This window comes from Brachyhypopomus gauderio, chromosome 13, assembly GCF_052324685.1.
Source record: "Brachyhypopomus gauderio isolate BG-103 chromosome 13, BGAUD_0.2, whole genome shotgun sequence".
NCBI classification, from domain to species: domain Eukaryota; kingdom Metazoa; phylum Chordata; class Actinopteri; order Gymnotiformes; family Hypopomidae; genus Brachyhypopomus; species Brachyhypopomus gauderio.
In genome coordinates, this window is record NC_135223.1 from 2,037,120 (window position 1) to 2,062,752 (window position 25,633).

Here is a 25,633-nt window from a genome sequence, read left to right on the forward strand (position 1 = left end):
CAAAATCAGTGGCTCATATTTTGCGTACAGGTGTCTGACCTTTGACCGGTCTGCACGTCATCAAGATACTCCATTGCCAAAGAGAAGTTAACATGTAAATTTGATAAGGCGACAATTGTCTAGTTATAATAACCGGCAGCACAACTCTGCCATGGTAGTTGTTACAAATTCTCCGTGTGTGCACTGTGGACAGATAGACAGACATGCACATAGCTACATTGCTGCAGGCTGGTGGCGCTCATTCTACCACCACCTCCAAACATGTTGGCCAGTGTGTTGCTTTACAGCCGGAGAGTGTGTTTGTGTACGTCAGGACTTGCACAGGGGTGTCCAGCTGTTGCTGTAAGGCATATATCTGTTTATCTGTGTGCACCTCTCCGAGCCATGTGAACCATGCTTCATGTGTGTTTGTGATTGTGGTTCATATTTTTTGTTGTTTTGCTTGTTTTTAAAAATCAGCATTATTTTTGACTAATCTTTTTCATGACTCTTGTCTGTCCTTGACCCCTCCTATTTATTTGTGTCTCAAACATTAAAATAGGTTTTAAAAATTTGAATGTGAGCAAATCTAGCCAGCATCGCTGCGCGCTCCACTATCCCAAGACTGACATGTGAACGGCACATGATGGCGTCGCTGCATACAGTGAAGTGTCCGGCTCTGTGACATTCTCTACAGCACTGTGTTCGAGAGATCCTCAAGCCCAGCACCGTTCTCCTGCGGCGTTAACTGAGGAATTTCAACTACCTGACATTTCAGCAGCCGCCCAACTCAGCCGCAGGAATCCCTCAAAGCCCCGGAGCTCTACAAAGGGCTTCTCCCCTCTCCTAGAACCCCCTGCTCCGAACATTAGAATCATGTCGGCCTCTTTTTTCCTTTCTCCAACAGCCTGCCTGTGATGTCACACCAAGGCCTCTAGATTCACGATGTGAAATAATGAGAAACAAAGACCACGGCGCTTTTCCGTCCCGCTCGGAGACACAACTCATCGTTTGAGTGAGTGACATTTGAGGCTGCTTTGATAACGAGTCAGGAAGAAAAACCACATGCGTGGCAGAAAAATAACCACCACCAAGAGTAAGAAAAGTAGAGAAAATGTACCCCAGAGCACTTTTGGTTTCCACTGGGCACATTCTGGTAGCATCAGAAGAATATTAAACAGCTAATAGTAAGCCCCTTAACACCCGTCTTTCCCCGTGTATGGTCCCGAAGGCAGCGGGGCTCTATCAAAGATGGATTACAGCTGCGAGTGCTTGGCGCGTATCTCTTTGTGTCACGCCAGAGAAGCATCCCCTTGTAAACCCCAGCGACGGGCACTGGGAGAAGCCGAAGGAGGGAGAGATGATTATCAACTGATCTAAAGCTTCTTGGGGTTGGTTGTAGTGCTGTGTTCTGACTCACAGGTGAAGGATTCCCCTAGAAGTGGCACATGGGGCGGTTTTTCTTCCCTTTTCTTGTTTTCTTCTAAACCTGTTTACTTCCATAGTGTAAACATGGTTGCTTCCACAGTGTAAGCCCTTTAAAGGTCAGCAGACTTTAATTCCCAAGAATTGGAAACATTTAAAGGTGTAGTTTTCCCTATTTTGATCAGTTGTCTTCATATGCGTAATGGGTTTCCCAGTGATGTTTTGGCATTAACTCTGTCAACAACCATGGTCCATAGTGTACGCTAATACATAGTGCGCCACAGTCTTTAGTTCTGTAATGATTTTGGGGAACTGGCTGAAGAACATTTTTCATTTCTACTGCATAATTTCTTGTAAGTGATTATTGGGTCTGGACTGTTTTATATGGTGCGCTGACCTCTAGAGGACCAGAGATGTTCGTGCTCTACATTCCAAATGCAAAGCAAATCTGCGGTTAATGGTGGACTTTGAGTTGGATATTGGTGCGAAGAACTGAATAACTGTGTACGACACCTGTGATGAAATTGCTAAACGTTGCTTCATGTTTTTCTTATCTTTTCCTTACTTTAGCTTGGTCCTTGTCCCATGAAGACGGACGTCAGCACCTATTTTTATAAAGGTGCAAACCTAGAGTCTCTAGACTCTGTTGCACTACTATTTACATAATTTCAGTGACTGTGTTGTGCTGAAACTGGAACGCTCTTGTCAGGTCACATCAAGAATAAAGGCCTTGAGAAGTAGACCACACAGTCCTGACACAGCGTAATTCACGAGGAGTAGCCTGCTTCTCCGACGTGCAGCAACGTGAATGATTTGAGAAGAAAATCAATTGGACTCATGGTTTGCTAAGAGGCATGTCACAGTGATGGTTTTTAAGGGATGAATGGATTTCAGGGTCGCTGAGTGGTTTTCTTGTAAATTAGGCCGATTGTCTGACCTGCTTTGTGTGTTAAGAAGATGCCTGTTGTCACCTGAGAAATTGAATCCCATTCCATAACAAATTGTGATGTAAACAAGCAAATGTGTATGTATTATGCTGTACTACAGTAGCGGCACATCTCCATGGTGTTTGTCAAAATCTCTTGAGTGGTCAAAAAGCTATTTAACTAAGCAGTTTAAAAAACTTAATATTCTAGGTTATGATATTGATCGTGATCGCTGATCAGGTGAGTCTCACCCAGATCTTCAGTCCTTATGCTGCACAATGCATCCTGCTTCTGTGTCAAATTTAAGGGTTATACTGTCATTGCCTTTCAAAATTGTATTTACTGTGTGCAATATCCCTTTTTAAGGCATTTCGTTTGTTACATTTATTCATTTACTATGGATTTGCATGTAAATACTATTATGCTTACAAGCTCAGAATATAAAACGAATTCTTTATGTTTGAAATGGTGAGTGGCATAAAGATTGCAAGGAAATTTGGAAAACAATTTCACAGAGTCACAGTTAATTGCATCAACAGGAGCTCTTACAAGGGTCTGTGTATACACGATGGTCCATCAAAGGGTGTATTTGAGGAAGATCACACGGGGATGCACAAAAGGACCCCATAGATGAGAGTGTGGTGGCGCTGGTCTTCTGCCCTAAACGAACACTTCCCTCTGTCCAACATACATGACAAAAGGTGCTTTTGTTCATTCTGCAGCACACGCCACGCCATCCCAGCTGTGAACTACAGGTGGTGCCCTCGTTAGTTCTTTCCACAAGTTGTGCAAATCATTTATTGAAGGTTCATGGAAATAATGGCAGACACATCACAAAAAACATCTTATTCAATCAAACCAGCTCTCTGGTTATTAAATACATGCTTCATATCAAGATGAAGAGGAACTGTATGTTGTATATAGTAATAGCATTAATTAATCAATTAGAACTACAAAGTGCTTTAACACAAACTCAATTGTAATAAAACTTTTTTTTTTGTCTAAGAAATGATTGGTGCATCTTCATCCCACGGATTTCTCAAAGCTGTTACACATGCAAAATTACACATGGAGCCATTCCAGTCTGACACAGTTGGGTACCAATGTGTTCACCTGAAGTGACCAGTAACGGCAGACATTTTAGGAGGTTTGATGCTCAACAAGAGACAATTAACACAAACACTGTGTCCCATGGGGAGATAAAGAGTTGTTTCATTACAGCGTCTAATCCTAACGCTAATCCTAAACAGATGGTAGGGCAGGAAGCTCTTTGAACCTGAGTCTTATAGTCTCACATCATGCTATAGGCTAAGTATCAAATATCTATCTGCAAAACTCAACAGTTAAATGAGGTTAAATTGGGATGTATTAAATATGTCCTCAAACACACATTGTGCATCTGAACCGTTACTGTCCACTTCATGCTACGCTACATTGATCACATTGTCATGTTCATGGAGTCCGAGACGACTTGTGCTTAGAGCCATAGTGCATAATCATACTGGAAGTAGCCATTATAAGATATAATTTGGGCCATGCTTAACTGGTATAAGAAGGTCCCAGTGTGTGCTAAGAAAACATTCCCCAAACCATTTGACCTCCACCAGCAAACAGTGTCCATGAATCCATGCTGTGTTTGCCAAACTGAGACCAGGCTCCATTTCTCCACGCTTTATCTGTCCAGGTTCAGAGAGCCGTGTCAACCAAAGCCCTCAGATACCTGTTCTCAGCACACAGGAGTGGGAGCCACCGTGGTCTTCTGCTGATTTAGTACAGCAGCTTCACGCTTTGACACGGTACATTTTTTTTTTTTTTTTTTTTTTTTGTATAGCGCTTTTCACAACACATGTTGTCACAAAGCGCCTTACAGGATTTAAAAGGTTAACAATACTACGGGTCCAGAACCCTAATGAGCAAGCCAAGGGCGACAGTGGCGAGGAAAAACTCCCTAAGATAGTGGGGAATAGGAAGAAACCTCGGGAGAACCAAGACTCAAAAGGGAACCCATCCTCCATTGGGCGGCCCGTTAACACACAGATTACACAAAATACAGACAAATACACAAGTCACACACAAATCACACAATCAGACTAAGTAAAGGTAAAAATGAAAGTTCTGGGTTATGATATTGTCACTGTAAATGTCTGTTGATGAACGCCAGGCTTTCATTCCGTGTCGGAGCAGCGATGCTGGTATTGTAGGCTCCGACTGCAATGTTACTCTCCAGGTGAACCTCGGAGAAAAGATACGAGATGTAGTAAATATGTAACAGATTAATCAAAGGCCAAACTAAACAGATGAGTCTTTAATCGAGTTTTAAACATTGAGACTGTGTCTGAGTCCCGAATAGAGGCAGGAAGATTATTCCACAATTGTGGAGCTTTAAAAGAAAAGGCTCTTCCACCTGCTGTGATCTTTTTGATCCTAGGAACAGTTAATAACCCTGCGTCCTGCGAGCGAAGTGAACGCGCTGGGTTATATTGTTCAATAAGTTCACTAAGATAGTCTGGAGCTAAGCCATGCAGCGTTTTATATGTTAATAAAAGTATTTTATAGTCAATACGGAATCTAATTGGCAGCCAGTGTAATGACGATAGTACGGGACTAATGTGATCAAACTTTTTAGTTTTTGTTAAAACTCGTGCTGCTGCGTTCTGAACCAGCTGGAGTTTGTTTATCGATTTACCAGAACATCCAGCTAGGAGACTGTTGCAATAATCTAAACGAGAGGATATGAATGCATGGATTAGTTTTTCTGCATCACTAATATTTAATATGTTTCTAATTTTGGCAATGTTGCGCAAGTGAAAGAACGCTACCCTAGTTATATTATTAATATGTGTATCGAACGAGAGATCTGGGTCTATTGTGACGCCCAAGTTCTTTACCTCTGCGCTGGGGGTTATAGTAAAAGAATGTAGATTCAATGCTGCATTATGTATCTTGTCTCTCGCAGCCCTAGACCCAACTATTATCAATTCTGTTTTATCGGCATTTAGTGCTAGAAAGTTACATGCCATCCAATGTTTTATCTCTTCTACACATTTCTCAATCTTACTGTTTGCGCCTAAATCATCGGGTTTTGCCGATAAATATAGCTGAGTGTCGTCTGCGTAGGAATGGAAACTGATGTCATGCTTATGCATAATTTCGCCTAAGGGTAACATGTACAGTGTGAATAGAAGTGGTCCTAGGACTGTCCCTTGTGGGACACCATATTTAACCTGCACAGATTTAGAGGTTTTATTATTAACACTTACACATTGGAAGCGGTCAGTTAAATATGATCTAAACCAGGAGAGTGCGACTCCTTTAATACCTACTGTGTTTTCTAGTCTATCCAGCAAAATGTTGTGGTCTACAGTATCAAAAGCTGTATTTTGACATGCTTCTCCACTCATCATCCCTCATCACAGTCAAAAACGTGTATATATATATATATATATATATATATATATATATATATATATATATATATATATATATATATATATATATATACACACTATATATATATATATATATATATATATATACACACACACACACACACACACTCACATATTCATATATATAAATATATACAATGGTCCAATGGGCCTAATGCAGTTGTATTGTGTGTGATCAATACAATGCATTAGATTGTAAATATATATTTATATATATATTTAAATGGAGGTAGTCAAAATATATTCAAATCCCTGTCTCACCCTGACTGGCTTCACCAGACCAGACCGCCTTCTACCACGGCCGCCTGCTCCACGGTTCAGTTGTGAGGATCATGAGCACACTTTAGGCCCTTTCAGCAGGAGACACGTGTTAGCATGGACACTCTGACCTGCCTGTGTCTACACAACCGTCATATGCAGCAAACTGAGATGCACTGTGTGTTCTGACACCTCTCATCATAGCCAGCTTGGATCCTTTCAGCCATTTGTGCAACAATAGCAGTTCTGGGAGGGACTGGACCAGACGAGCCAGCCTTCATTTACCACATGAGACAATAATCTGGGGGCACCTATGACCCTGATGCCAGTGCACCCCAGTCCCCCCCTGGGCCACTTTCAGTAGGTGCTAACCACTGCATTCCGGGAACTCTCCACAAGAGCTGCTATTCTGAAGATGTTCTGACCCAGTCTTGCCATCACGATTTGGCCCTCCTCAGTCCATCAGAACCTCGCACGAACCCGTTTCGCCTGCTTCCAACACGTCAGTCTCAGGTCTATTATTTCATTTGCTGCCTAATATAGCCCACAGGTTGGCAGATGTCATTTTAACAAGAGAATCAATGTTATTCCCTTCACCTGTCACTGGTTTTCATCTTCTGGCTGATCGGTGTATACAAACACACACACGTTTTGTACAATACAATCGTTGACAGCTGGATATTATGTGGGTGATAGACACAGTAGAGCAGAGTCAAACTGGAACTAGAATTTTTAGAATTTTATATATAGATTAAACAAATTTATCTCCCATCTATACACAATAATTGACAAAGCAAACAAATTGTGTTTTAGAATGTTTTCTACATGTATTTTAAATAAAAACACTGAAATATTTCATTTATAGAAGTATTCAAAGCCTTAAGACCTGGTCAAAGCTCTGGCAGCAATGATGGACTCAATCTTCCTGACAATTATCCACTTGTGTTTTCTTGGTGGGGTGCTTGGGCCATTTTGTTGAAATTTAACCCTTCACTCCAGCCTGAGATCTTCAACACAATGGAAAAGGTTTTCCCAGGATTGCTTCAGTTCTTTGCAACCATCTTTCTTCTATCCTGACTAGTCTTCAAGATCCAGTCACAGAAAAACATTTTCACAGCTCGGATGTAATGAGGTGATGCTCAGAGCCCCTTTTAGCCTCCATACACACCACTGCGAACTGGGGACAAATAGTTCAATCTTCATGTCATCACACCAGAGAGTCTTGTTTCTTATGGGTGGAGAGTTGTTCGGGTGCCTATTGGCAAACTCCAATCAGGTTCTAACATCCCTCTGAGGAGAGGCTCCTCTCTACCGTAAAAATCTGATTGGTGGAGTGCTACACTCACCTTCTGGGTTGTCCTTCAGAAAGGTTCTCACATCTTCACAAAGCAAAAAAACGTTAGTCATTTGGAAATCTGGTTGCCATGTGGCATGTAATGTGTAGATTATACGCAAAATTTGCCTCCTCTAAAGTCGAAGGTCTGCATTGCATCTAATGGGTGTAAATCTTCAGTGAAGCTTCTCTCTCTGCCTTCCCCACCATTTTTCTGGTTATCTTGGAAAGACATGTCAGAGAGCAGAGAGAAGACTCTCCTGATCTCCATGGTCTGTTGCTGCCCCAAATGGTTTATATTACTATGAACTCAAGATTTTCCAAACTGGAACGAATCATCCACTAAACCTGACAGAATGATGAGCAATCCTATCTTACCAGTACCTTGAGGTCACAGGCTATAAATGTTGAGGGACAGTCATGGTCTAGTGTTAGGTCTTGTGACCGGAGGGTTGTGGGTTTGAATCCCAAGCTAAAGGCCATGACTGTGGTGCCCTTGAGCAAGGCACCTAACCCCAACTGCTCCCTGGGCACCAGGCAAGGGCTGCCCACCACTCTGAGCATGTGTGCACCACAGCCCCCTAGTGATCACTAGTGTGTGTGTGTGTGTGTGTGTGTGTGTGTGTGCGTGCGTGTGTGCGTGTGTGCGTGCGTGCGTGCGTGCGTGCGTGCGTGCGTGTGTGTGTGTTCTCACTGCACAGATGGGAGTGGAGGACAAATTTCGATTGGGGTGAAAATCACAATTGACAATATGGCGACTTAATTGACATTGTGCTCCTTGGTCAAAGGAACAAGCTGTATACGATTGTGTTGTTTTTTAGGTACATTCAGAATGCAGGAGGAAAACCTCACTTGTCCCTTCATAGATTCATATAATTCAGGTTCGCAATGACAAACATCCTTTTGGATCCATACAAAAATCCATTCAACATCAGCACACCGTGAAGGTGAGATAGGGCCTGTGTCTCCTGTCGATTTTCTTATTTTCCAACTTAATGTATTTGTCTTGTAAGATTTCTGAGAGTCTATAACATAATGTAGAAATATGGAAGATCTGTCAGCTGAACGATAATCAATTTGCTACTCTGTGAGAGTTTTGCGTTATTAACTCTTTCCAGCAAATGGATAACGATCTATTTAATCTTGCCAACATGTTTGTGACTGAGCTGTCAAACAGTTAACACTAGCAAATTTGACTGCTAATGTATCACTATAAGCAGTATTTCTATTACTGCAGAATCAAGGTGCAATAAATAAAAAGGATGTTGCAGTATCTGCGTGATGTGACTATATATCAATGTGGTAAATAAACCACGTTTTTGATTTGCTAAACATTCCTATTGCGCAATGAATGGCTTTCATTTGATTTAATATGTTGAGAGACTATAAGGCATTGTAGTCTTGCAATGACACTGAGAATTTGGCAAAACTTATTTTCTTTTGTGCTTTCGTTTCTGTGCTTTTGTTACCAAAAGGTGGTTGCATGTCGGGCTACACTGCTTAGCCTTCAGTCAACACTAGGGGGAGCTACTGACCTGTTGCTCAGTCTCGCACAATAGTTTGACAACGAGCCGCTACAGATCACTAACCTTAGTGGAACATTACAGTCAAGGTCAACTGAAAAAAACTAATCAGTTAATTCATTAATAACTCTTGTATGTCAAATCAATAAAATCTATGTTTAATATTTGATTGGAAAAAACGTTACAAGTTTGGAAGTCAGAAATGAATCAGGATGAGATTAATTGTAATATAAACAGCAAGGGTGTCTGCAATATATTTTTAAGTTCAGGAGTTTGTGGTGTAATTGAATGTTTATTACATGGACACTTCCCCGTGTATCAAGGCACTCAAGCATTTTGCAGGCAGTCTTATCCAGAGCAACTTGAATATTTATCAGCATGTGTTCTCCCCCGGGACCAAACCCGTGACCATGGGTTTGCTAGTAGGGCCTACCTTACGCTACCTGCTCCAGGTGAGGCACAGGAACACGCCCCAAGGGTAAACAACGAATATATTTGTCCCAGAAGATGGCATCTGTACTGCCAGTTACATCCAGCACCATCAGGCTGGATTTCTTGTTGCTTTGTGGGAGTTTTTTACCTGCCTCTCAGATTACACTTCAGTCCGCTGGTGGCAAATCCGTCTCCTACTCCAGATGTCTGCAGTGCTCACGGCTTCTCGTTGAGATCCTCCACCATCACACATAGCATGCAGGAGGGGGATGGACCCCAGTCAGACGTCACTCTCTATCTCATCTCTGGAAGCAGAGCACAGCAGCAGATGTTACGGAGTGACAAGGCAGTCTAAGCTCACGGCTACTCAACATCCAGCATAGTTGCTCAGTGAGCAAACACAAACACAGCGTAAGACGAAAAAGCAGTTGCTGAAACAAGGATTTTTATTTGTTTAATTTTTTATATTGTATTTTCTTATTAGGTATTTTATTTGTGTTTTAGATGGAAAGAATTTTACAGAATTAAGATGCCAAACCCTCACTGCCCTCTAGGGTCTACTTTAGCTTGATTTGTTATTATTTTCATTTTTTTTCTAGACATGCCAAATAAAAATTATAAAATAGTCCCCTCAAAATCAACATATTCTAAGTAGACCCACTGGTGAGCTGCAGGGCAAAGGTCAAAGGTCAGTAGTCCACAACATTCTGGACTCCTCACTCACTCCTGTTCATAATTCAGTTCTGCTCCTTGCTAGCAGTCGAGATGAGTTTCAACATCAGTCTACATATGGCAACGATGTCTTCATACGTATGTTCAGATTTCCTAGTAGTGCATAGATGCAATATTGAATGTCCATTAAAAAATAAAACAGTATGTTGTTGATTTGTCATGATTTAGTTGATGTCTTCCCAGGAACACCACAGACCAGATCATGGCCAAGCCCTTCCACTTAAAACAGATTAAAATAGACCACATCTAATAAACATCTAATTAAAATCACAATTCATATGTCTTCAGAGATCACAGCAATCCCACCTCCTGCTTGAGAATGCTCGCCACCTCAGTGTTTTCTACAGCCTGTGGAAGAAACATATAACTAGATTGTGGAAGGTTAGCGTAGACGGGGGGGAGGAGAGGAGATGGAGTTCTTTCCAGGCATACAGCCAGAATATCTGTTGGAATGAACTGTTGGGTACCAGTCAAATGTCTGTTAGGTCCCAGTAAACACACGGTGTATCATCATGGGGGGGGGAGCAGCCGTAGCTGTGCTGACAGGTGAAATGCTGGCGTGGTGGAAAAGAAAAAAGGGGGGGGGGGGGTCACATGTCAGTATTAGGGAGACGGGGGGTTGGGGTCACGTGGCAGCGTTAGGGAGACAGGGGGGTTGGGGTCACGTGGCAGCGTTAGGGGGAGTAGTCTTGGCTCTGATGGAGACAAGAGTCTTTCTATTTTTAGGGGGACTGGAATGTACACAGAGGCCTCATGGACGGACAACTTGATAACAAACAAGGCAGCGTGATCCCCTATAAACATCCACGTTCTCGTCTTTTGGAGCGCTTCAAAGACACAAAGAGAGCTCAGAGATTGATGAATCCTGTCTGTGTATGAACCAATACAGAAGGAGGTACAAAAACATATAGGATGTGCTACAAGTTGGCCGAGACCAGGTAAGACAAGCCGAGCTCAGAGTTTAGATCTCTAAGGAAATGAATAGATCAAACAACAGGATACTATAGTATCCCGATAGGTATGCAGCTACTGTAATCGCGTTGTACGCACGGTCTTTAGGTTGTCTGGGCCGTTCTGAATTGAGTTGTACTGTTTTTATTAATATGAGCATATATTAAGTAGAATTGTTAAATTATTATTTCATATTTTACATACTATGCAATGAAAACTAAGATGGCCACATGAAATAGACAAATATCTCAGATTCTGTGTCCTTTAAACTGTTGCACACAAAATAATTTGCATTGTGATGTGATCATTCCTCTTGTTATGAGTTTGACATGTCACCAAGTAGAGACACCAGTCATGGTTTAGCACCAAGTATAAACTCCTTGTATAAGTTTTCCTAAAAGACATTAAATGAGACATACTTCCAATAGCATCAAGGCATGGAAGCCAGAATCCCAAATTACAGATGTGGGATCGATGTTAAACCTGTTATGTCTTCTTACTGACAGCATAGATGCCCCTTTCACAGAAGTCTTACACTATAAAGATAAAGAGTCAGTGTCCGCCCTGCTTTTGCAACTCAACAACTTGAGAAAGAGGCTAATCTTCACGGATGTTGTCCTGTGCACAGAAGGCAAGGAGATACCCTGCCATCGGAACGTTCTGGCATGCAGCAGCCCCTACTTCTACGCTATGTTCTGCAGCGACTTCCTGGAGAGCCACCAGGCCCAGGTTGATGTGCAGGGGGTTCCCTATGAAGTCCTGAGCAGCATTGTGGATTACGTTTACACAGGGACCATCAGTATCACCATGGAGCTTGTTCTCCCTCTGATGCATGCGTCTGCCATGTTGCAGTATGGGAAAATCTTTGAGGCCTGCTCGGCATTCCTGCAGGCCCAGCTCAGCCCAGACAACTGTCTCAGCATGATCCGCCTCTCGGAAATCCTGCACTGCGTCAGCTTACACGAGAAGGCCCGGGAGATGGCCGTGAAGCGCTTCTCCGATGTCGTGGAGTCCGAGGACTTTGGCGAGCTCTCGCTGCAGGAGCTGCTGGCCTACCTGGAGGACGACCAGCTGTGCGCGGAGGAGGAGCAAGTGTTCGAGATCCTGCTGGCCTGGATCCACCACGACCCGTTTGACCGCCGCGGCGCCATCCACGACCTGTTCCGCCGCGTGAGGCTACGTCACGTCCATCCCTCCTACCTCTTCCAGTTTGTCGCCAACGACCCGCTGGTGCAGGCCTCCTCCCTGTGCACCGGGATCATCGAGTCCGTCCGACGCCTCCTCTTCTCGGTGGGCTCCCACTGCCCGGGTGAGCTGCAGGCGCTCTGGGCCACGCCGCGACGCCACACCTGGAGAGAAGCGCTGGTGGTGGTGGGCGGTCGTAAGAACAGCGAGTGCACCTCTCGTGAGGCCCTGCTCTTCGACGAACAGACGCACAGCTGGCAATCGTTGGCTAAGCTGCCCGTACGACTCTACCGGGCCGCCTACGTGTGCATGCACAGCATCCTCTACGTCCTGGGGGGGCTCTTCACGAAGGCTGGAGGACACAGCACCGCCAGTGCTGCCGTATACACACTCTCCCTTAAAAGGAACCAATGGAGGATGGCCGAACCCATGCTGGCTCCTCGATTCGCCCATCAGAGCCTCTCCTATCTGCATTTCATCTTCGTTCTAGGTGGGGTCACAGGTGAAAGGCAGATATCCAATGGGATGGAGAGGTACAACACTATGTTCAACCAATGGGAGCTCATGGCTCCAATGCCAGTGGCAGTCCAGAATCCTGCTGTGGCAGCACATGAGAAAAGAATTTATGTGTTTGGTGGGGAGGATGCCATGCAGAACCCAGTACGAATGATACAGGTGAGGTGGCTAAAGATTTGACACACTTGTCATAGGATCAAATGGAAATCTTAATGGACCTTCTGAAATTAGATTTTGTTCACTGTGATTTTGCGTGTAGGTGTACCATATTGGGAGGAATCTTTGGTGTAAAATGGAGAGCAGAATGGTGAAGAACGTTTGCGCTCCTGCTTCTGTTATTGACGGCAAAATTTACATCATAGGAGGTAAGCGCAGTTCACAAAAAAGAATGTTCCAGAAAGAATGTTCCAGAAAGAATGGTCCAGACAGAATGGTCCAAGCAACTCCTTTGATCATGTTTGCTCAGTATGCTCACTCTTACTTTCATAGGTTACACAAGACGAATGGTGGCCTATGATGTAAAGGCAAACAGATTTGTTAAATGTGAGAATTTGAAAGAGAGGAGGCTGCATCATTCAGCTACTGTCATCAACAACAAGCTCTATGTCACCGGAGGACGTTACATCAGTGGGCATGACGCCGTTGAGGACTCGGACAGCTTTGACTGCTATGACCCAGGGACAGACACGTGGACGTCGAAGGGCTCTCTTCCATTTAAACTCTTTGATCATGGTTCGGTTCCTATGGTGTGTGTTTCTGACCAGCCGTTTCCCACTTGAATGCAGTCATGCGGCTAATAAACGCACGTAGCTGAGATGTGTTGTCATCTTGAAAAGCAGAAAGAGATCAGCTGTCTGTCTGCAAGCAAAACATTTGTATGACTGCGATGTAGTGGTGTAATACTTTAGACAAGGTTCAGCTGGTTTAGAGGATCATCTACTGTGCCTCGCTAAATATAGGCTGGAGTTAATGAGTAGGAAAGTGTGTAAATGTTCTAGTGAGCTGTGGAATTTAGTCACAGTGTTTTTCACATGATCTGCAAACACTTAGGAGCAGGACTTCCTAAACTTTTGACAACTCAGTAACATTTGACCTTGAAGAAGCAAAGTCACTCGTATTAAGCAAGACCATATTGCTGACTTGGGCTCTGAGTCAGTTTGTCTTGAGCTTGGGCTTTTCCAATAAAATTTACATCAGTGGCATGCATGTACAGGCATGTCTTAGCTTATTTAAACAGACTAATTTCAGTACTCCTACAGCCAAACACATTCCTGTAGCTTCGAGTTCACTGAATTCTTTTTTAGATGTTTGTTATTCTTTTGAATGACGCTTCTGGAGTTTAAACCAAATTTCATGTGTTTATCAAAATATCATAATATTTTAATTAATTCCAAGGCTTTACTGAATTAATCCTTCATAAAATGCTTTCAAACATTGAATGCTATTGACTAGGGCTGTTGGTACTTCCTGTAGTGCATCGCTAAAATTGTCCACATACTGAACTATATTCATCATGAACTGTCCCATTTGTTATGTTTCATTTAAATGTACACTGTATCACAAAACACCTTTGTTTTATATGTTAATGGATTTTTGCATTTTTAAATAAAATGTTTTGGGAGATCTATCAGCTTCTTTCATAATATTTCCATCATAACACTGAGTAAACATATGCTGCTCTAACAAGGACTGCAGCAGAGTGAGGACCTGCTAATATAGGGACAGGGTTAGCACAGCGGAGGACCTGCTAATATGGGGACAGGGTTAGCGTAGCGGAGTGAGGACCTGCTAAGATGGGGACAGGGTTAGCGCAACAGAGTGAGGACCTGCTAAGATGGGGACAGGGTTAGCGCAGCGGAGGACCTGCTAAGATGGGGACAGGGTTAGCGCAGCGGAGGACCTGCTAAGATGGGGACAGGGTTAGCGCAGCAGAGTGAGGACCTGCTAAGATGGGGACAGGGTTAGCGCAGCGGAGGACCTGCTAAGATGGGGACAGGGTTAGCGCAGCGGAGGACCTGCTAAGATGGGGACAGGGTTAGCGCAGCAGAGTGAGGACCTGCTAAGATGGGGACAGGGTTAGCGCAGCGGAGGACCTGCTAAGATGGGGACAGGGTTAGCGTAGCGGAGTGAGGACCTGCTAATATGGGGACAGTGTTAGCACAGCAGAGTGAGGACCTGCTAATATGGGGACAGGGTTAGCGCAGCGGAGGACCTGCTAAGATGGGGGAGGGGGACAGTGCAGTAGAGTGTAAACATGTCCAGACATGAAACATTGTGGCAAGGGAAGCTTATAAATACGATGAAATACAAACTCAGTTGTTATTGTAACCTATATATATATATGACTGAGATGTATTATACATATGTTTAAAGTTTATATTTAAGTTGGTGAAACCTGTTGGTGAAACCTGTATCTTCCTAGAGATGGCCATCTTCCTAAAGATGATGAACCTGACAGTCATTCTGATAGAGGTCTAAACACTCCAAACAGAACCACCTGTCCAATGGACAACCATCTTTTCAGCACTCTGCAAATCACGTATTTATGACACGGTGGTTAGACAGGAGCCACTATTGAGTAAAAGGCACATGACAGCCCACTTGGAGTTTGCTAAACATCATGTAAAATATTTTATGTTTGGCAAAGACTCAAGCAGTGTACATCACCTAACATGAACCTGTGATGAAACATGGTGGCCACAATATTGTTCTATAAGAGCTTCTCAGTAGCAGGGAGAGGGAGTCTAATAACAGTTAAGTGATGGGTAAATACAACAAAATACAACAATTCACCTTTCAACATTATAATGATGTGAAACATACTTCCAAAACAACAATGGATTCTCAGAATGTCCTTGTGGAGACCTGAAGAAACACTCTAAAATAAAAACAAGTGTTATAGATGATTAGAAGTTAAATTAATGGGTGACAATGGAACCTAAATCCATTCAATCAAATGCACAAAACAATAAAATGTGCAACAAAGGGTCTGCGATGCTTTCAATTCACTGTATATATCCAAGCTGGTCCTTCTCTTCATATATGACATGAGCAGAGATAGTGATAGTGGATAAGGAAATAGATGTGGCAATCTCAAGCAATGAAAATGCCAAAAGAAAATGAAAAGTTGGAGAAATACCACAGAGTGACATATGAAACACAGAGAATGTGGAAAACTAACCCAAACGGTGTCTCGAGGGTGATTAGGAGAGTTGGGACTCCAGGAATGACAACATCTCAGTCCAGAAGAGCACGATCCTAAGAATAGTGAAAATATATATAAATATCTCTGTATATAAATATCTGATAGAGTCGTATTCCAGGTGAGTGACTCCAAAGTACTTTAGTAAGATGTGTAGAAATAAAAGATTGGCATATATAGATATAAAGAATTTAAAGACAGCAATGAAGAACACAAAGTTTCCAGAGATACAGGACATCTTGGATTGAGGTTCATCATCAGCTGTGATGATGAAGCTTCTTGAGGAGCTCTATCTATCTATCTATCTATCTATCTATCTATCTATCTATCTATCTATCTATCTATCTATCTATCTATCTATCTATCTATCTATCTATCTATCACTCATATATTGGTCATATCACATTTCATTCTATGTAATATATTACTTTTCTGATTTTTTTGAGCATTTGAGAGAAAAGCGGCAATATATAAAACCCCTTTGAAGAAAATAATACTAGACTCTCTCACACTCTGTGTCTGTGCGCACATGCACATGTTTGAAGATTTCACTACATGGAAGCGGTTTACAGTTCTGCTAAAGCTTGAACACCCTGTGTTGAAGGTTCTAGCAGGTGCTACAGGATGTGCCTCAGTGCTGGACCACTATAGGTGTTATTCTGGGAAACAAACAAGGGACAACATTATACCCCCAGAATCATGTGGTTGAGCTGCACTACAGATGTGACAGACCAGCATTGAAAGGTTTCAGCCAACCAGCCTCGGGGAATGATGAAATTGATGGTGGAGGAACAGCAACAGGTGTGTGTGTGTGTGTGTGTGTGTGTGTGTGTGTGTGTGTGTGTGTGTGTGTGTGTGTGTGTGCATGTGCGTGTGCATGTGTTTATGTTTATGTCAGAGTGAGTGGACCCAGACACCAGATCTGTCCTCTACCCCGTAGCAGTGACAACAAAACTCTTCGAGAAACAGAGAAACATAATTCCAGTATCAGGCTTCATGTTTGTGCTGTTATTCCCCTTTCAAAGCCACTAACAAACCCTTAAATTATAATTATTATTATCACCTTTCCAAATGCAGCTAGTTGTGTAATGTAATGTTTAGCAAGTTTATAATATGCAGCATAATATCTGAAGCCTGTTCATGTCATTCATCAATGAGGAGTCATTTTAGGAATTTGCCACATAAATGGTTAGGAAATTCCCTCACAGGGATTAGCCCTGGGAGACCAAGCATTCAGCATAGCTTGGGGAAAGATATTTTAGGAGAAGAACAAATGTCACATGTTGTTGAATGTATCTGGCTTGCAATTGAAGCTAATACCCTCATGATAGAACCAATGACCTATTTGGAATGATTAACCCAGCTCTCTGTTCACTAATGTCCAGAACACGAAACTCTACATCAATCTTTTTCATAATATTTAGACTAGACGGAGCTGCTGTGGCATGATTTACCCAGAATACCTGTCCGAAGTGCTTATGTTTCTCAAAATCTAGTATCAGTGATCACATTTCAACATGCATAATTAAAACTTGCTTTCATTTGTTAAACCATATATATGTTTAATAGCATGAAGCAGTGCTTTATAGGTCAGTTGCGTACAATCTTGTTTCATTGAGGACGCAGGGTACAGGGGATAGTATTGCTTAATGTTAGTGATAATCATGTTCAACGTTAGAGGAAGGTCACTCGGTGAAATGTGACCCTGACACCCAGCAAAGAGGTGGTCAGGGGCAGTCAGTGGCCACAACAACCGCCACGCGTAATCTGTGACATCACGTCAGGCACGCACACAGAGGAGCGTGGTCAGTGTGGTCAGCGTGGTCAGCAGCGAGCCGAGGCGGCCGTGCCATCACCAAATGGCTGGTTGCCGTTTCCAGAAGTGCCGTGCTTTAAAGACCACGAGACCATGATAAGGAAGGGTTCAATGGAAAGAGGCTTACCGCATACCTTCATAAGGTCAACATGTGCGTCGCATGTGCTGAGATCTGACATTACCTGAGGGTCTTACCACATTAAACGTGTTACGACCACAAAGACAATAAAAGGCACAACAGCACGAGCGCATATCACTAACACAGTATGCCTCATGAATATTCTTCCCTAAACTTCATGAATATTCATCCCTAAACTTCATGAATATTCATCCCTAAACTTCATGAATATTCATCCCTAATCTTCATGTTGAATGAAGCAAAAGGAAGGAAGCAATGAAGCACAAAGGTCACAGTCTTTTATGTCTTGTGTTCTTTAAGGTTTACTCTGTATCCAGACAACATTTATATCCATGATACATAGAAAGCGCTTCATAAGAAATCAAGATGTCTTCAGTTTAGATGTCTTCAGTTTCTAATAATTATATTTTGTATATAATATAAAGAACATGACCCCAGTCCTTGGGTCACACCACATTACACCTATTGGTAAATTGACCCCTTTTAATAATGTCTCTCATTAGGGTCTGGTCAGAAGCCAGCATGATCAATCACATTTTTGAGGTGGTCAGTGTTTTAAAGAGCAGTTGGTTTTCATAAAAGACCTTTGACCATGCTAGGTATTACAAAAAAACATGCATTTCCCCCAATTAATAACTTAATAACTTAAGTGGTTAACTTAGCTCCACTACACTCACTTAAGCCTTCTCAAATTGCACTGACGTCTAACTTACAAAGGTCATTTTTATACGTAAACAGTTTCCATTAATGCCTCTCCATCCAGTCATAAAAAACTAAGTTCCTAACTGGTGAGAATTCAGGTGAGAATTCAGTCAGTTTAATAGTTTACTTGTTGATTAGGAAATTGCAAACAATAATATGTTTAAATGACTACAAAATATGCTAATCTAAAGACAGTCTAAAACAAAAAACTCAACAAGTTTGCATGTCCATGCCTGTGATATTACAAATAGTTATGAGGGACAAGTGACCCGGCACAAGCAACTTGGAGCGATAGTGTTTCTAGAGAGGTTTTGCAATATTGAAGAAGATGATAAACAATGCCACGTGTTGGCGGACGCTTTCCAAAGGGGGCGGGACAGTCGGCGTTTCCGGATTCTCTGCCTGACAATATAAATACAGCTGCGCAATTTCCCAGTTAGAGCTGTTAAAGAAGACGAATTTCTAAAGACCCCATCTGCTTAAAGAAACACAGGCGTCCCGTTCACTTATAAAAGACTTGTGTGCTGTTTGTTACCTCTCGTTATTTTAGTCGTTGAAAATGCCGTTTCTTGGACAGGACTGGCGGTCACCTGGTCAGAGCTGGGTTAGAACTGAGGACGGTTGGAAAAAAACGACAAGAGACGATAACGAGACAAATAATAATGTTTCAGAACGGGAGAGGTCAGTGGCAATGGCATTGATTTCAGTATTGTAAACGATGTGCTGAATTGTCGTCCTTAAAAGATTGATTTGCTTGTCTTTTATGTAGCATTTAATCGGTCTGGGAAGCTAACACGTCTTCAGGAGTCGTTAATGATGGGGAATGTGTGTTAACACTAGTTTATCTTCACTGACGCACATGCGTTGGGCTGGTCGATGTAGGAATTCAGCTGGCCCGAACATAAATAAATACACGAAGTGCGAAGGATGATGAGAAAAATGTGTCTGTTGTGCCAAGCCACGTCTCGTGTTGCAGAACCGCAGGAAACTAACTGCGTTATGCTTTTGGGTTCTACCTCCATGGTCAGTGCTTGGCGCACTGTTACCCACCCTGCTATTAGTACATATGACAATAAAGGCAGAAATGGTCGTCTATATGGACGCGTTACACTTTCTAGAGACACGGCAGAGGGTTTTGTTGTTTTTACCACTGGATGATATTTTATTGTCCCTGTACATGTTCCTCCTGGGCCCTTTTATCAGCCTGTATTTTGTCCAGTAATGCAAATATGAAACAGTATCAGTAATTTAAAATCAGTAGTAGCTGTGGCCTGTGTGTTTATGCTCACGTTTGTTTTCCTGGTCTAATTCCATCCGCAGTAAAGAGGAAGATAATTATAAAGAGAATTTGCTCCTCTCCATGAAATATGATGTGGCTGCAAAGAAGCGTAAAAAAGACTTACTGAACAAAAACACAAAAATTCCTTGTAAGTGATCAGAAGATGCATTTTTTAAAGGATCTGCCAATGAATTCAATAGATGGCTGTTTAACTATCGTGTTTTCTCTAGATTTCTACAAGGACAATTGGATTTATGTTCACAAAGGCAGCACTAAAGAGGTAAGGCCATGTCCTCCGCTCGTCTAGTTTAGAAATGGGGGATGAACTGGTGGTTAAACTCTCGTCTTCATGTGTCGCACAGCGCCATGGCTATTGCACTCTGGGAGAAGCCTTTAATCGCTTGGACTTCTGCAGCGCCATCAAGGACACCAGACGATTTAATTACGTGGTGAGGGTGAGTTTTGCCAACACCCTGCAGTCACGAACACTGCCCTTGTTACAGGGTGCTTAGCGACAGAAACACGTGGTGATCTAGCTGATGGAAAGGGCTGAGTGTTCACCCTCGGTGTGGGTCTCCTATTTTATTTTTTTTTGTTCCCCCTCCCCCTTATCACCACACTCCAGACCAAAGGGCCCCTGGAGAAATGCCATGCCCCACGATCAGAGGCACTTTGTGTGTCTGGAGTGCGTGCGTACGCCCTCGTGCTCGTCATTGTCATTATTTTTCCCCTGTACGTCTGGGCTACACAGACGACCAGCGCAAGATCTGTGAAAACGAGAGGCTCAATGCCAAGTTGAAGAAGCGTTCATGTCGCTGTTCAGATGATTTCATCTTCTGAATGCTTTGAAGTTCATTTCTGAAACAAAAGTCAGGAAGGCTCAGGGGAGACCGTCCTACACTGGAAATGAGGGGGAGGATACAATCGGAGTCCTGACACAAAGCGATAAACAGACATGATTGCTGCGGCTCATGAAAGCAGACGGGAGAGTAGAGTGACTGGGCTCCCCTTTCAGGCCCCCTATCCATTAGAGCATCATTCCACTCAGTTAGCTGTCTAGCTGACTTGGTGACCCCTAAATCAGATCTGATCCCGTGACTGGTCAGCTAGTTAAAACTGTGTAATCAACAAAAAGGATGATTACAAACCTTTGCTTGGTCCTTTGTGCAAATGAACAGCAAGTTCTCAACTGTATTTTTGATTTTGATTTCTGGTCTGGCGTCAACTATTTGGTCAACTATTTTAATGATGGTTTCTAGGTTGGAGGAAGGTACCGTGTTCTGACATTGTGGTCAGTGTTTCACAGTGTGCTTGTTGGTCATCTGTTTTGGCAGAGGGACTCGACCGTGCTGGTGTGTTTTGGAGCTCAGTTACAGGGATCGAATTTGAGCAGTAATGGAAAAATAGCCAATGAGAGGACAGGACAGAGCTGCTCAGGGGCAACACAAAGACGGCACAGGGCTGCCCACACTCTACCCATAATGCATAGTCACACTTCGTGATTCACTTGATGACCATGTGGTGCCATCAAGGCACATGATGGAATTTAGGACAGTGTTTACGTTCCCTAGCAGTAAACGGTCCTTTAACACCATTATGTAACCAAGTAGCATGAGACTAATTAGGTCACATGGTGACTGGAGAGAAACCAGATATATATAACCAGATATAATATATTGGTGAGCCCTTTCTTTGAGATTATTTGGTGCAAGAGGATTTAACAAGCACCTCCATATGCAAAGACCTCTGTACAAAGAGTTGGCAGACCAGACAGGCTGTGTGGAAACTTGCATTTAAATACAGCAGAAAGGAAGTGAAGGTGTATCGGTGAATGGAAACTGGGTGATTGGCCAGTGCAAGTTAAAAGGGTGGACAGAAGACACACGAAGACACTTGAAAGGGTTGTCAAAGGGGACATGGTGGAAGTGACGCACAGTCACAGATGAGCAGACACGCTCGCGTGCTTTCCGAACAAGCAGGGGTCCGTGCTGTTCCATGGCATTAGTGTTCCTGGATGCCAGGCATACTATCGCCGCCCTGCCGTTCTTGTCCAATGAGTGGGAAAAGCTTCACCCTGTTTGATGGGAAATGGCTGCTGCTTTATCAAAATGTCATGGAGAACGTACGTGCTCCATACGTAACTGCCCGTCCTTGGGTGCGTGGCTAGGACGTACCTTTCTCCAGTGGTGCTCCTTCCTGTGAACTTGCAGAAAGCCAAGCAAGTGACTGAATCGAGTTACTGCTCGATTTGATATTTAGTGCAAAACAGCAGCGTTTACAGAAGCATAAGCTGGCGCTCTCTCTCTCTCTCTCTCTCGGATTAATGTTTGTTGCCACTAGCTCTTGGATGGCGCTGGTGTAAGTGATGTTGGAACAAAGCCTCCCAGCCTGACTGTTTGTGTTTCTGTCCTGCGTCGTAGCTGCTGGAGTTGATTGCCAAGTCCCAGCTGCCCTGCCTGAGCGGAGTGGCGCAAAAGAACTACATGAACATTCTGGAAAGGGTCGTGCAGAAAGGTGAGTACACACACACACACACACACACACACACACACACACACACACACACACACACACACACTGTTGCCCCTGGCTTGCTCATTAGAGATTTGGGCCCATCATATGTTATGAAAGCGCTACATAGATAAAATTGACTGACTTTGAAACCCACACACCTGCACATACATACTCTCTCCTTCCTCGTTTCCTTTGTTGCTATAAATAAGTGCAGTCTCATTGCCCTTCATGTAATCCTCAGAATTCTTTCCCTATCTGGTTTTTCTGGCTTTGTAGCTTACGGATTTACAGGGTAGTAAGCAATGCTGAGCAACTGTTCATGAGTTTACGCTGTAACGGCAGCCCAGTGTGTTTACGCTGTAACGGCAGCCCAGTGTGTTTACGCTGTAACGGCAGCCCAGTGTGTTTACGCTGTAACGGCAGCCCAGTGTGTTTACGCTGTAACGGCAGCCCAGTGTGTTTACGCTGTAACGGCAGCCCAGTGTGTTTACGCTGTAACGGCAGCCCAGTGTGTTTACGTTGTGACGGCAACCCAGTGTGTTTACGCTGTAACAGCCATCTTTCACGGCAAAACCTACCCAGTTCGGCGTGAGCGGCTTTACTGAAGGAGATGTAATGGCTACCTGCAGTGGAAAGAATGACAGGCTTTGAGAGCAAACAGGGACCCCAGGGATATTGTAAATCTTGCATTCCCTCAACTAAACAAGAGTGTGTTTTGAGTGCACTTGTAGATCAGGCCCAAGTGCCTTCACCGTCATGCTGCTAATATTCACTTATTCTTGTCTATGAACGTGGAGTTTGTTTGTTTCATAGCACAATTTCTCAACCCCCCAAATAAAAGTAAATGGGCATATTCCCCTTTAAATCAACAAAAAGAAGCAAAACAGACCGTAGCCATCACAAAAAAAAACCGTCTTTGGTTTTTACTGAGCGTGTGATCCAGTGAGTCATGCGTGTGTTGTGCTGCTCTAGTTCTGGAGGACCAGCAGAACGTGAGGCCCATTAAGGAGCTGTTGCAGACGCTCTACGTGTCCCTGTGCAGCCTGGTGCAGGACATGGGCAAGTCTGTGCTGGTGGGCAACATCAACATCTGGGTGCACCGCATGGAGAATATCCTGCAGTGGCAGCAGCAACTGGACAACATTCAGATCAACAGGGTGAGTGAAAGGGGGCGGGGCCTAGAGACAAAGGGGTGGGGTTATCTTATCAATGAGGGTTTGAAATGGGATTATGATGTCATGCCATTGTTCTCGTAGCCAATGAACACTGGGATGACGCTCCTGGACCTGCCGGTGAGTCTTCAGCTGAACATCATGCACAGGCTGTCAGATGGGCGGGACCTGGTCAGTCTAGGCCAGGTGTGTCCTGACCTTGGCGTACTCGCTGAAGACCGGCTGCTGTGGAAGAATCTCTGCCAGTACCACTTCACAGACCGACAGGTACGAGACGTATGAAGCGTGACACGGTAGAGTCCTGGCTGGATGTGCCTCAATGTAGAGTGTGTAAAGTTATTTTAATGTTCGCATTAATATGTAAACATATTTATAAGGAATAATCATTATTGAGATCCAAATAACGAGCTATATCGCACTTTTAAAAGGTTTGCGAAGTGCTTTACAAATATATAAATCAATTAAATAAGATTAGAAAATAAAGCCAGAGCAAAAAATGTCATTCAAAATGTAATGAATAATGTATCAATCGGGATGATTTTACTGAATGCGCCGATCACAGATTCGCAAGCGTCTGATGGTGTCGGATAAGGGGCTCCTGGAATGGAAGAAGATGTACTTCAAGCTGTGTCGGTGTTACCCTCACAAGGAGCAGTACAGCGACACACTGCAGTTCTGCACCCACTGCCACATCCTCTTCTGGAAGGTGAGACCCCACACCACCCCGTCTCGCAGCCACCGTTAACCCTCGCCCTCTCCCCCACCCCAAGTGTGAACCTTCTCTCCCCCGTTTCGCTCCGCCCTTGCAGGACACCAACCACCCCTGCACAGCCAATAACCCGGAGAGCTGCAGTCTTTCCATGTCCCCGCAAGGTTTCATCAACCTCTTCAGGTTCTGACGGGAGATTGCCTTCGTTTTCCACTGTATGTATATAGTGTATATAATGTCAGAAGTGCAATAGGTTCCTTGATGGTTCGAGACGAGGGTTCAGGGATGCGTGTCTGGGTGGGATTTTATGTTGTAAAGAATTTTGGAAGTTTGAAAAAAGTCTTGAAATGTGAAAGGAAATAAGGTTATGTTTTGGGAGAATTGGAATGTAAATTAATAAAAAATTTATTTTTTGGGCCTGAATGTTTACTCCAAGGAAAATGTGCTTTGCGTCGTGTGAGCAATTTGCATTAAACGTTGCCCTTATGCTGCAAAGATGCCCTAATTTAAACTCTGTGAATGTCTTTCAACTATAGTTAGCAGTGTGGGCGATTCTGCTGGACTGTTACACATTTGCAGGTCTGAAAGCATATTGGTGCTTTTCTGATCATGTGTGGGGAGCGGGTGTGTTTACCAAAGCTGTCATAATGCTGTGCAATACTTTTTAAGTACCTTTTTTCCACTTTTATACATTTGATATCTTCAGAGGTTTTTGTTTGAGTACAGTATGAATAAATACTTGATTTATAACCTGCTATACCACTAAAGTATATGTTGTAAGTGCCTTAATCACACTGATCAAATACCAGTGTAAAAATGCACATGATGTCCTCAACTTGCAGCTTGCTAGAAGAAAATGTTAGCACTACACAGGAATGTAGTTTGTGGTGTGCGTTTTCACATTTCTGAATACGTTTGACCATATGCATGAATTTGATACCAAAGAACTTTGTCATTTACGAGCCTTTGGCTTCTTGTGTTTTTTCTGAGCGGGAAAATGAAAGACCTTTTGTTGTACATTATGTTCTAACCCTTCTGTTCAGTCCTTTGGTTAAGAAAACAACCAAACTCATGGAATGCAAGCCAAGAATAATGGGCCTTGATGGGTGAAGAAAGAATAAAACTAAGTTCTTCTTCTATTACTGCCTGGTGAGACTGCTTTACTGCCATCTTGTGGACAATTATTTTACGAAAGAGCCAATACAATAAGATAATTTGGTTTCATAATTAACAATATAATACAGTACTGACTACATATAACTTGTTTGTCACCAAGCTTCTTTTTTAGTGTATAATTTCTTGTAACTATCACACAGGTAATTGGGGCGTTTTTTTTTTTTTTTTGGGGGGGGGGGGGGGGGGGGGGGGGGGGGGTTTGTATGTAAATGTTG

At 43.2% G+C, this 25,633-nt stretch overlaps 3 protein-coding genes and 1 long non-coding RNA gene across 10 annotated transcripts in view; 3 read left to right on the forward strand and 1 right to left on the reverse strand.

Annotated features, from left to right (window-relative positions):
- The window catches only part of tyrobp (transmembrane immune signaling adaptor TYROBP), a 36,242-nt gene extending 33,756 nt beyond the window's left edge, over positions 1-2,486 (forward strand). Inside the window, exons 6-8 of one of the 6 annotated variants that reach the window (XM_076970323.1) lie at positions 887-1,370; positions 1,975-2,023; positions 2,114-2,486. The gene's annotated coding sequence lies outside the window, so the exon portion shown is untranslated. Of the gene's footprint in view, positions 1-886; positions 1,402-1,974 lie in introns of all 6 variants that reach the window. The other 5 variants (XM_076970325.1, XM_076970328.1, XM_076970320.1 and 2 more) reach the window with 5 other exon arrangements.
- Positions 2,487-5,884: 3,398 nt separating this feature from the next.
- On the reverse strand, positions 5,885-15,969 carry LOC143474418 (uncharacterized). The gene is made up of 3 exons (XR_013120760.1): positions 15,891-15,969; positions 6,924-9,630; positions 5,885-6,129 (listed from the first exon to the last, which is right to left on the reverse strand). It is a non-coding gene; the product is annotated as an uncharacterized LOC143474418 (long non-coding RNA).
- Positions 10,796-14,336, forward strand: klhl38b (kelch-like family member 38b). 2 transcript variants are annotated; one of them, XM_076971122.1, is made up of 4 exons: positions 10,796-10,995; positions 11,637-12,868; positions 12,969-13,074; positions 13,199-14,336. In XM_076971122.1, the coding sequence occupies exons 2-4, from the start codon at positions 11,699-11,701 to the stop codon at positions 13,486-13,488; spliced, it is 1,566 nt and encodes a 521-aa protein (XP_076827237.1). In that variant the 5' UTR covers positions 10,796-10,995; positions 11,637-11,698; the 3' UTR covers positions 13,489-14,336. The 2 variants fall into 2 exon arrangements, with proteins under 2 accessions (XP_076827237.1, XP_076827236.1); XM_076971121.1 differs by having other exon boundaries at positions 10,797-10,995; positions 11,515-12,868.
- A 2,994-nt stretch (positions 15,970-18,963) lies between the features above and the next one.
- Positions 18,964-25,381, forward strand: fbxo32 (F-box protein 32). The gene is made up of 9 exons (XM_076970655.1): positions 18,964-19,249; positions 19,889-19,995; positions 20,078-20,127; positions 20,210-20,302; positions 22,268-22,361; positions 23,334-23,518; positions 23,618-23,800; positions 24,096-24,239; positions 24,343-25,381. Exons 1-9 carry the CDS (start codon positions 19,128-19,130, stop codon positions 24,430-24,432), a joined length of 1,068 nt encoding a protein of 355 aa, XP_076826770.1. The 5' UTR covers positions 18,964-19,127; the 3' UTR covers positions 24,433-25,381.
- The last annotated feature ends 252 nt before the right edge of the window (positions 25,382-25,633 follow it).

Excerpts from the sequence above, each read along its gene's own strand:
- klhl38b (XM_076971121.1), top strand. The coding sequence starts at position 10,970 with ATGTGCTACAAGTTGGCCGAGACCAG. Across the intron at positions 10,996-11,514 it reads TACAAGTTGGCCGAGACCAG|CATAGATGCCCCTTTCACAG; the intron begins GTAAGACAAGCC and ends TCTTACTGACAG. Across the intron at positions 13,075-13,198 it reads CAAAATTTACATCATAGGAG|GTTACACAAGACGAATGGTG; the intron begins GTAAGCGCAGTT and ends TTACTTTCATAG.
- fbxo32 (XM_076970655.1), top strand. The coding sequence starts at position 19,128 with ATGCCGTTTCTTGGACAGGACTGGCGGTCACCTGGTCAGAGCTGGGTT. Across the intron at positions 22,362-23,333 it reads GGAAAGGGTCGTGCAGAAAG|TTCTGGAGGACCAGCAGAAC; the intron begins GTGAGTACACAC and ends GTGCTGCTCTAG. Across the intron at positions 23,519-23,617 it reads ACAACATTCAGATCAACAGG|CCAATGAACACTGGGATGAC; the intron begins GTGAGTGAAAGG and ends TTGTTCTCGTAG.